Source organism: Falco biarmicus, chromosome 3 (genome assembly GCF_023638135.1).
Source record: "Falco biarmicus isolate bFalBia1 chromosome 3, bFalBia1.pri, whole genome shotgun sequence".
NCBI lineage: Eukaryota > Metazoa > Chordata > Aves > Falconiformes > Falconidae > Falco > Falco biarmicus.
In genome coordinates, this window is record NC_079290.1 from 68,869,271 (window position 1) to 68,880,716 (window position 11,446).

The window sequence follows — 11,446 nt, forward strand, 5'->3', positions numbered from 1 at the left end:
TGTTGTATGCAGTCAGTCCTGAATAATGCCCCAAAATTAAGTTTACTCTGGACTTTTTCCTTCAACCCCTAGACATTATCAGTCTATCATTACGTTTATTATTAGGTGTATGATCTTAGGAAATTTCCATTTCTCCAACTGCACACAAATGTCTGTAATTTCAAAAGATGTGGCAAAATCGGCCTTTAAGATCTTAAACGTTTGCTATGGAAAAAAGATGTAGAGCAAGCATGGTTTAAAGTATTTTATTGTTCTGGAAAATATTACACTTCTAGCTGGAATTCCCACTGTATGTACTGTTAATAATATCTATTAAGTGAGGAAGAATTTTCAAAACTTTACAAAACCTTTTAACTGAACCCACTAGATGATCTATGGCTGAGCGTCAGTAAGTGTACGAGCTACTCTGACTGTAGATTTAAAATAGCCTTGCTGTTTGTAAAAGGGCTTCTGCAGAAGCAATATTTGGTAATACTAGAAGTAGCAGCCTGATTATGGAAAATCGCATCAAGAATCATCAAAGAACTCTACAACATGGAGATTATCTACAAAGGACATAGCAAGAACCATAACAATATGAATAAATTCCACAAATATTGAAATCACTTTTTTAAATTTATTAAATCTTAAAAAAAATATACAGGACCTGAACACTGGTGAACATGGCTCAAAACCCCACTCCAATAATCTTGTAACACTGACTAAAAAGGAGACCCCACAGTAAACAGTAACAGTAGCAAATGAAAAGGCAAGAAAATGAGATTATGTTGCAACTTGCAGTGAAAGATTTAAAAGAAAATTGAGCAGTTGTTTATACTTATGAAAGACATAATTAAAAAAAAAAGTCAAGTTGCTTTTCTTAATATTACTGACATGTCAGAATTGGAGGATAAATTTCCTTGTGTAAACAGTCAAGGAATATTACTATGATCCACGATGCAACTGAATTATGATTATCGTGTTTGTGACAAAAAAAATCAAGAGCATAATTTTTTCCAGAAACTTCAAGCGATTAATACAACAACTGCAAGATACAACTCTTTACTTAGTCTTGTTCTAACAATTTTATTTTTAAATCGGGGAATCAATATTGCTGAAATAATATTTTTTATCTGAGCTGAACTACATATAAAGTCTTATCAAACCAGTCTGACAGACTAAATCTGCTTTTGCATCAAGGCTTATTCTGTCAAGAACAATGTTCTTGTCTCACACTAGCCTAAGCGACAGAATCAAACACAGGTCCATTAAGTCTGTGCTACAGCCACCGATTTAAGCACTTTTAAGAAAATTAAAAAAAAAAAAATCACACAAAAACTTTTATTAACACCTTGATGCTGTTTTTTAACATAATATCCATTACTAAGCTTTAAAAAAAGAAATTGTTTCTAGTAATTCTGTGGCATAAAGTGCCCATTTTCTCTCTTCTGATTTATATCATTGTTCTGTTTTTACAGCTTACTGTTGACAGAGTGAGGTAATTCAACTACAATTTTTCCAATGTTTTTCCCCATGTACATGTAATCTACAGCACGGAATACAGACTCCAAGCCAGTGAACTTGCCCTCCGGAGACAGGTCTCCAAAATCCACCTCACAAACCAGGTCTCCTCTTTCATACATCTTGAGCAAGTGCTGCAGAGCCATTTTGTATTCAGAAAGGTAATGGTTCAAGAAGAAACCCCGGATGCTGGCGGACTTCTTCAACAGTTTTGCTGGCAGTAACTCTGCTTTAATGGGCTGGAGGCCAGTAGGGTTTTGGTAGCCAGCGATAAACCCAATAACTATCAGACGCCCTTTGGTAGCCAAGGAGTTAAGAGCCAAGTCAAACATCTTTCCCCCAACAGATTCATATACTACATCCATACCTTCAGGGTAGTCCTTCCTAAGAACAGATTCAACATTTTCAGTTTTATAGTTGATCGTATGGTCACAGCCAATGGATTTCAGAAAACCACCCTTTTCATCACTGGAGCAGGTTCCAATTACATGGCATTTTGCCTTCTTTGCAAGCTGCACAGCGAACTGGCCCGTTCCTCCAGCCGCTGCTGTCACCAGAACCTTCTTGCCTTCAGACAGGTCTCCCAGCTCTTTCAAACTGATGTATGCAGTAGTGCCACTTACCATTAAAGCAAGAAACTCAGGTTTCACAGAGGGTAGAGGTACCGCTTGTTTGGCAGGCACAACTGTGTATTCAGCAAAAGAACCTGCTTTCACATAGGCCACAGCTTGACCCACTGTAAAATCAGCACTAGCACTGAGTCCTAATGCTACCACATCACCAACACCTTCAAAACCTATATCAAATGGGGGTTTAACTGATGTGTCATATCGACCAGCTGAGTAGTTTATGTCAGATGCATTAATGCCGACAAATCTAGAAGAAAACAAAAATACATTAACGAGATTATTCCTTACCAAGTCTTTGTCATATGAGAAACCTTCAATTTAAATTTGTGGGACAAGCACAAGACTTTTTCTGATTATTGGTATATTTGAATAATGAGTACACTCCAGAGACTACTTCCATCACACTTTTGTAGTTCACATTCTGTTACTGTAGAATGAAAGATAAATTTGCTAAAAAAAAACCCCTAAACCCAAAAACTTGTCTTTTCCTCAGGTCCATTTGACCAAACTAAGCTAACTAAAAATAATTCTGTAAAAGATTAAAGGATGAAAATTAATTGACCACTTTATACGAAATGTGGAAACACCAGAGTAAAACGTGCAAAGCGGTAAATATGTGGATTCTGGCAACAAATTTACATTTTTTAATATAATAATACTGTTAATGACTAATGATCATATTAACTATCGATGTCATTTGCAAGGTCGTGTTACTGTAGGCAAGTACTTTTTAATTGATGGAGTCACTACAGCAAATTTGCCTTTTGATGTAGCTAATGTCAACGTTAAAACATTTTCTTTATATAAATTACTTGCAACACATCAAAACAACCTTGCACAGAAGGACTAAAATTCTAAGACTGAGCATCAAGTCCTACTGACCTCTAACAGGTGAAAATGGATGCCAATTTTTTTTTTAAGAAAAAGACAGAGACATTCTCACAACTTGATTAAACACTAAGAGATAATGCCTAGAAGAAAGTTATGATCTACTTGAAATGCAAAGAATATTTTAGTAACACTTTTTTAAAAAAAAAAAACAACAAACAAAACAAAACAAACCATAACAATATCTCTATACAGGCAAGGTATGAGAGACCGGGGAAGAATATGTTACCTGGAAAACGTAAAAAGGAAAGACGCAACAAAAAACACCAGGATTGCTTCTGTGTGTGGAAGTGACAACCTGAAAGGTGTACTTCATACCATTGAAAAGCTGCAGAAGTATGCAAACAGTGCTCTTTTAATTGTTGCAGTCAGGCTCAGATCATGTGTATGTGTAGTTCTAAATTGCTTGCACACAGAGAAAGGAGAACCAAAACCGCTTTGCTCACTTTGATTCGCTTCATTCTTTATAGATGGGGAGCTTCAAACTTTCTCCAGTGTAATGTGCTATATATATAAAGACTCGTACACATAAACATATCCATGCATAAAAGAGGCAAAAGTGACTGTTGCGCTTTTTAATTCTGCCTTTAATTCACTGCTCAGCCGCAACTAAAAATGCCTACGTCTTGTTCGTAGGTACAAAAAATCCTCTATTACCCTGCTTTAAGGTAACTCGCATGCCGTACTGCTAAAAGATGTATAAAAATTGGTAACGGAGCAGCAGCTTCCGAGGCAAGCCGTGTCCCTCGGGCGCCAGGGCCATGGGCTCGGAGCGCCGAGGCGAGACGTGCCGGTGCTGCACTCACCTCCTCCTGCCTTTACACCCCAACTTCTGCGGCAGGGAGCTGGGAGGACGGTGGGGAGCGGTGCTCCCCCCTCCCCGGTCTCGTTCCCTCGCCCGACTGGGGGCTCTCGGTGGCTGTCAGGGCAGCCCCCGGGCGCTCACTCGGACCCCGCACCAGCCTCCGGCCCCAACCCGAAAGGCAGGTCCTCGCTCCCCGCTGGGCTGCGCCCCCCTCCCGACGCTACCGGCGCGCATCTGCTTGCGCACGGTGCGGAGCAGCCGTGCCCCTGGCTGGGGCAGCGCACCCAAGAGAAAGGCAGGCAGAGCAGCGGTAATGGGAACAAGTCGCCGTCTCCCTCCTTCCCTCCCTCCCTCTAGGAGTTTCCCCTTCTCAGCGCTGCACTGCAGCGGGGAGAGCACAAAGGCAGGTAAATAACCGTCTGAGGACAAAAACTTTGCATGCAGGGAAGGGGCAAGTCGTGCAGCGGGCCAGACGCCTGCCAAGCAGCGCTCCGGCACACGCACCGTTGCTTTTGTTCTGGACCCGCAGGACCCGAGTCCTTCCCCGCCCGGGCCGCACCGCAACTCGTGCGTGCGGCTGCAGGGGCCGCGGCGCACAAGTTGGTGCTGGCCGGCCGCCGCCCCGCCGCCCCGGGCAAGGTGCGGGGCGCTCCGCGGCGCTGGGCCGGGGCCGGGCAGGAGAAGCGGGGCGCCCCGGCCCTGCCCGCGGGCGGGCGGAGCTCTGCCCTGGGCGAGGGGCAGGCAGGCCGGGGGCAGGGGCTGGCACCGACACGCGTGCACACGGGCCCGCTCCCTCCCCGTCTCTGCGGGGCTGCTGGGCCACGGGAAATGGTTCTCCCCGGGCTCCTGTGCTCATCATTATTAATCAATAGAGCCTGCCTGCCGCCCAGCCCACCCCACCCCCCCAGCCCCCCCTAATTTTTTCAAACTCCCTTTTTATTGTGTGCAAACTCAAAACTCCTGTTCGCGTTGTACGGGCGCTTTTTTTTTTTTTTTTTTTTTGGAGGTTGTTTAGTCTCCTAGATTCCTCGCACATTAAAACACTCGTACTCAGCGCCTAGGTAAAAACATATTGTCTAATTTGCCTTGTCATTCCAGCTGACAGAAGGGAGGCAGTAGGATGTGCCCGCAGATTCTTAGATTATTTTGCTTTGAAAAGTAGGAATAGGTACGATTTGCAAGTTGAAGATCAGTTTACTAACTTCTGAGACTGAGAAAAGGAGAGCACGGAAGTAACAATTATTTGGGGGGGTGGGGGGTGGGTTTTAAGACCCCTTCCAGATCTTCTATATTTTCTTGGTTTACTTTCTTACTTAAAAAGTATTATTTAATCTAGCTGTTTCTAACTGAGGCTTGCTCCTTCAACATCTCAAGATGTGAACCTGAGAGGAAAAAAAAAGCTAGAGATTTGTTTTTCCCAAAATAATTACACACATTGAGTCACCCGTTTTATTTATACTCAACAGTGTTGAACCCCCTCGTATTGTTTATTACAGAAAACAGGAGGACACCGCCGAGGGGAGGAAATGCTGCTTTTCGTACCACAACAAAGCACGAGACACTGAAAACCAGCACCACAGCCTTAAACACAGACAAAACAAAGTCATCCAAACCAGTACTATGCAAGAAAAAACATTATTTAGACCAAACACTCAGCAGGAATGGTCCTCCACTTTTCCCACTGTGATCCATTAGTCCCTTGGTTCAAAAAAACTTTCTCAACCCCCCTTACTCCCTTTTCCATAAACTTTGATCCCATCTTCCAGACCAACAGTAAATCCTTACAGGTATTTTGGAAATGAAATGTATCACCTCCTCAAGAAAATCTCAAAAATCCTCCAACAACTTTAAGAAGGACCAAATCTTCATAGTCTTTGGGTCCTTCTCCTGCAATAAAGCGGAGGAACCTTGCCCCCCCCCCCCCCCCCCCCCAACCCAGGAGAAACGGGCATACGAAGCTTAAATGGCTTTGACAAGGATTTTTAATTCATCTTTTCCCTTTCTCCTTTCCTACACAGAACCAAAGTAGAAAAAAAAAAAAAAGTTGCTTTAAATCAATTTCTAGTTTTGAAGGATTTCCAAATAAAGGATAGATTATTTTTTTCTTTGTAAAAAAGTGGAAATAACAGTTACTGGCTTAGTTGTCTAAAGGAAAAGAAAGAGGAAAAGAAAGTTCCCTTTAAGTGCACTTTATTTTAAAATATCTATCCATACAGGACTCAACATATTTTAATTTCCCATTCCCCTAAATCCAAAACCAGATTTTATTGTGGCGGATGAGGATTGTCTTGCATGAAAAGCTCAAAGCAATTAATACTATTCATGGGCGTGACTGGGACTAAAATGAACAAATCTGCAAATGCACTCTTGGAACTCAAGTCCTTTATTGTTTTGTTTTTAATTGTATATTTCCACCTATTAGAAAATGTATAGTTGTATTTAGGGATTATTTAAAAAAAATAAAAAAATAAATAGAGCCAGAGACTTATACTTTCGGGATGGGAAAATGCTTCCCCAGAGTGACAAGAGAGGGGAAAACATTCAGAATTCGCTTCCTGCTGCAGCTCCTATATAGAGAACGTTTTTCAGTAACATGATCCCATGTCTTCTGTGATACTCCCCAGAAAATAATAAATAGAGGAGAAATGCCACAAATAATACAAAACGTATGAACTCTAAATCTAAACTTCATCACTCACCTCTCCCTCCCTTCCAGCCCCACTTGTGCATGTGTGTCTGGCCAGGAACATGTGTGCAATAAGCTGATGTGTTAAAACCCAGTAACTGCCTGCCTGAATCTGTGGACCAGCTTCTGCCTTTAGTCTGGTATGAGCTCTGTGCCTCAACCCTTTTACCATGAGGTGTGCACGTCCCCCTAGCACCCAGGGAGCCCACCCAGCAAAGGGAGGGAGGTGCGGGAGAGAGGGAGAGTTACACTGGAAGCTGTATCAGAAATTAATAATTTTTTTTAATTCACAGGAGGGGCTGGGGGGGGGGGGAGGGGAGTTGAGAAACAAGGATGTCACTCTGCCTTGCATTACCCAAGCAAAGATTCGCTACATGTATCTCACGTCTTTTGACCTCTTCCACGAAAAGGAATTTAACTCCAGCCTGATGGCTGTTTCATGCCATTACCGTTTCATGGTCATTAGTGGATGCAGCAACAGTGGTTTAGACTTTGAGGTTTGGAGGGAATTTTGGTCTCAGAAATCCTAGTGGGAGATGTCAGCGTCAGATTAAAGTGCCACAGAGGCCTTCTTGTCAGCTCCTGGAGGAGCCCCTGTTCATCTTCCTCCTTACCCCTTCTTTACTCCCTATTTGTGTTACATATGGACACACTGTAGAGAATACATATACACACACATGCCATACACATAGTCACACGCTGCCTTCATAGAACTTCTAGCATTGTTCTCAAGCCAGCTTAGTGCTTCTTAACACCTTTAAGCTCCAACGGAGAGCATGGAAAACTATGTGTTACTACAGTTCCCTTGCTTAACAAGAACCTGAGAGTGCTGCTTTCTTCTGTGCTAGCCACGCAGTCTGCTCCTCCGAACTTCCCAGAGTTTCAGCTTCTCCTCGTGGGCTGAGAAATCTCTGAACTTTACAGGGCCTACCTAGCTTAAGGAACGACAACGTCTAGGAAGGAGCCACCGAGAACACAGAGACAGCTGGGGGGAGGCACGTTTTGTCCTCAGCCTTCATTTCATGGAGAGCCGGTCACCGCGCCGGACGCGCAGTCCTAGCGCTGGCGCACGATTTACGACGTATTATGTTAAGCAAAATGTCACCTCCACACTCTCCACCCGACCCGGCTCCACTCTAAAAGCCGCCAACGCCTGCGGACTCGCGTCCCGCCGAGCGCGGCCGCGGCGCTGCGGGCCGGGCCGCTGCCCTGCCCCCTCCCCGCCACCCGCTTTTGGCGCGCAGAGGCGGGGGTGGTGCCGCGGCGGCCGGGGCTGGCAGCGCGGCGGGCCCCAGCCCTCTGCCTGCCCGGTGCGTCACGGCTGGCCGAGGGTTAGCGCCGGGCCCGGGCAAGGGAAAAGGCGTGCGGGGAGAGCGGCTGGTGCGGGCTCGCATGCAGACCACGACGCCGGGGGCACGCAGCTATGCATTCGCGTCCCTCAGAGAGCTGCGTGGGTACGACGGGGGCACACGCCCCGGGGACTTACGTGCGTGTAACAAGCCCGGGCAGGGACCTGTGAGTGACTCTGGAAGCGCTTCCCGGCGCCTCGCTCCCTCCTCAGCGCTCACCGAACGTAAAACCTGCCTCTTCCCCGCCTTGGCACAGGGGCCCTGAGGTGTTTCTCCTTCCTTCAGGCAAGGCGTACGCCAGCAGCAGCGTGCGCACACACACCCACACCCACCGAGGAAAAGGAGAAGGAGAAAGTGTCACCCACACACACGTGGATGGGGCGACCCGACTGTGGCACCAGCCGTCCAAAACAACAATAAAATTAAATTAACAGTCGCCAGATGGCAGCTGGTACAACTTTGGAGCCCGTCTCCAAAGCGAGGGAGCATGTGTGAGGGAGCAGGCCACAGGGTGCGGGAAGTCGGAGGGGGCCGCGCCGGGGCCGGGGCGCGGGGGGGGCCGGCCGGGCGCTCACCTGTTCCTGACAAGGAGGTCTCCGTCTCCTGGGAGTGGCACCGGCGAGTCCTGCCGCAGGGTAACCGCCTCCCTGAAGTTTTGGCTCAGCTTAGTCACCACCAGCTTCTTCATGGAGCTGGGGATGGACGAGCCCTGGAAATCCAGAAAGTGACGGGAGTAGGACATGTCCAGGATGGGCCGCGGCCGGCTGCCACCGAAGTAAGACCAGGCGGGACCCGCCGCGGCGCAGGACGGCTGCTGCCGCCACCAGCACCGCGCTGCCCGGGAGCTCAGCAAAGCGCCGCTTTTTGCGCTAAAACTCATGCCCTGCCTCGGCTCTCCTCTTCCCCCTCCCCCGGCTCGGGAGAGCTCCGGCTCCGGATTCTCCAGGCAGCTCGCAGGACCCGCCGCCACCGAGCCGGCAGGAGAAACTCTCCACACGCAGCTATTTGTGTATGTAAATAGAGCCCTGTGCAGCAAGCTGCAGCCTGCCTCCGTCCTCCCCACCCAGCCAGCCCCTCCGCCACACGGAAACGCCGCCAGAGGAGCAGCGGCAAGATGGTCCCCTGCAGCCGGTCGTCTTCTGCCGCCGCTAGCGTTACCGAGGAGCAAGGCTGGCCCGCTCCCGCTGCCGTCCGTCCCGCAAGCCCGCCGTCCCCGCCCGCGGCGGCGCCTGACCCGCCTCACCACACACACACGGGCACTGCCTGCCTCTGCCCGCCACCGCCCCAGCGGCAACTCGGGTCGCGCTCTTTCTGCCAGTGAGGCAGATGTACGGAAACCTGGATTTTCTCCTAAAGGTTGCTTTTAATTTGCACGCTGCCTCTAACTAGGGGATTTAAAAAACGAGGGGGGGGGAAGGAGAGAGAGAAACGCCTCGGATCCCCCCCCCCCCCCGCCGCCCCATTCTTTAGTTTACAAAAAGAGGTTATCTTTCTACCAAAAAAAAAAAAAAGTAGGAAGAAAGCACGATAAATTATCAGATCGATAAGGTTAGAGAAGTGGAGAGAAGTTGCAGCTAATCTTCGTAATGTTGTTATTAGCCGCCGCCGAGGAGCCGCTGCCTGCGGGCAGAGGCTCCGCCCCTTCCGTGCGAAACGTTCACTTCCTCGCAAGGTGGTACGAATCAACCCCGAGACGTTAGCAGCCGCGCGCGGGCGCGGCGCGGGGCCGGGGCGCGCACGGCGGCGGTTGCGGCCGTTGGGGCGGCTGAGGCGCGGGCTCCACGCGTGGCGTGGGTGGGCATTTAAAAAGGCAAAGCTCTTCCCGCCGCCGGGACACCCGCACGGGCCGCCCCCCTTAGAGGAGGGGAAGGTTAACGGGCTGCTGTCACTTTGTTGGGGTCGCGGGGTTCCCCCCACTCCCTGGCACTGTCAGAACACACCCCACACCCCCCCTTTTTTTTTTTCCTCCTTGCCGGGGGGAACCAACACCGAACCGTTGGGGTGAGCGAGTCTGCGCACGAAATCAACTGGGTCAAAGGACCAAAGTAAATGTTGTGATATAGCCGCCAATCCCAACTCGGTACAACTGCGTGGAGGGAGGGAGGTAACGTAATAGAGATGTCGGAGGAGCTCACGTGTAATTCCTAGAATTAACTCCATCCTGCCGGTGTAAACAGCTCATTGCTTAATTGTGCGGTATTAATAGTTAAACCCAAAAAAGAATAAATGCCCTTCTGTGCGAAAGAGATCAAAATTGCAGTTTTGAGTGTTTTCCTTTAGGAATCAACTGGGTAGTTTTTATTTGCTTTCTTGACTTAAAAAAGAAAGCGAACCCTTCTGTTCTTGCAGTTAACATTATATAAATCCCCAGACACATACTGTGCAAAATCTATTAGCAGCATGTTTCATATGCTGCAGTTCTTGCTCTGCAATCTGTTGGTATTTTAAAGTAAGGATGAACTGTAATCTCCCACAAATCATTTTTAATTCAGTGCCGGTTAGACGTGTGCCACGGCGAGGTATCATCTCCTGCTTCCCCCCCCCCCCCCCCCCCCCCCAAGTTTGCTGGAACAAGACCTCTGCTGAAGTTAAATCAGCACATGCGTCTTGCACAGCACTTTAGCAAGTGGATTATAATAACAACCCCCTCAACGCGTGTCTCACATGAGGAATCTTTTATGCCGCGCTGTATTAAGACTTCTTTTTTTGTCATATTGTTTAGCTCTGGGAAAGGAAAAAAATGAAAACAAAGCAATTAAAAAGATTGACAGGTATGGGTTTGTGTGAGACCTATTTGTAATTGTCAGGGTGACGTGGGCAAGAGGAGGAGGAGTAACAAACTGAAGCAGGAAAAGCAGCTCGATGTGTCTGTCTATCAGTTGAGACTGTCTGAGAGCCCTGGGATCCGAATGTGTGTTATATTTCAGTGAAAAGAGAACAGAGGGAGAGTGGATCTCTTTCTCTCCCAGGAGTTTGGGGGGGGGACAGTTCACGTTAATCTGTCCCACTCAGTGAATGTCTTTTCTTCCTCCACCCCCCTCCCTCTTTGCACACATTCTCCGGGGTTTTCTTGGTTTTGGCAATTTTTTTGTGTGTGTGTTGGTTTTTTTTCTTCTTCTTCTTCTGTTGCAGATCAAGATCAGCCAAAAAAAAATAATCCATGATAAAAAAAATGTGTTTGCGTTATATTTAGTATCAGAAGAAGCTTCGATTTGTGGAGGACAAAAAAGGGAGAGCAAGAGAGAAAAGTAGTCCTCTCCGGTGGTGACACTGTTTGATCTGTGACTGTTTGGAAGGTGGAGGAGTGACTGACATTTCCCATCCGGTGTATATGTATGTATGGGGTCTTTACTCCTTTTTATTATTTGCTTTCTTGCTCTTAGACTAAGTGCTGGGAGGAGAAGGAGAGACTGGATCGACCTCGATTTTTGCACAATGAACAAACTATTATCAACGCAATAAAAAACCAAACAAACAAAAAACCCCACAACAACAACAGCAACAACAACACACAAATCCACGAGCCTGAAACAAGCCAGCCAGCGCGCGAGCGAGAAAGTTGCGCTTTGAGACTCTTTGATCTCGGAGA

The 11,446-nt window shown here is 47.5% G+C and overlaps 1 protein-coding gene across 1 annotated transcript; it reads right to left on the reverse strand.

Moving 5' to 3' along the window:
• Positions 1 to 229: 229 nt before the first annotated feature.
• Positions 230 to 9,496, reverse strand: PTGR3 (prostaglandin reductase 3). Its single transcript, XM_056330219.1, has 2 exons — positions 8,433 to 9,496; positions 230 to 2,376 (listed from the first exon to the last, which is right to left on the reverse strand). The coding sequence occupies exons 1-2, from the start codon at positions 8,735 to 8,737 to the stop codon at positions 1,452 to 1,454; spliced, it is 1,230 nt and encodes a 409-aa protein (XP_056186194.1). The 5' UTR covers positions 8,738 to 9,496; the 3' UTR covers positions 230 to 1,451.
• Between the last annotated feature and the right edge of the window lie 1,950 nt (positions 9,497 to 11,446).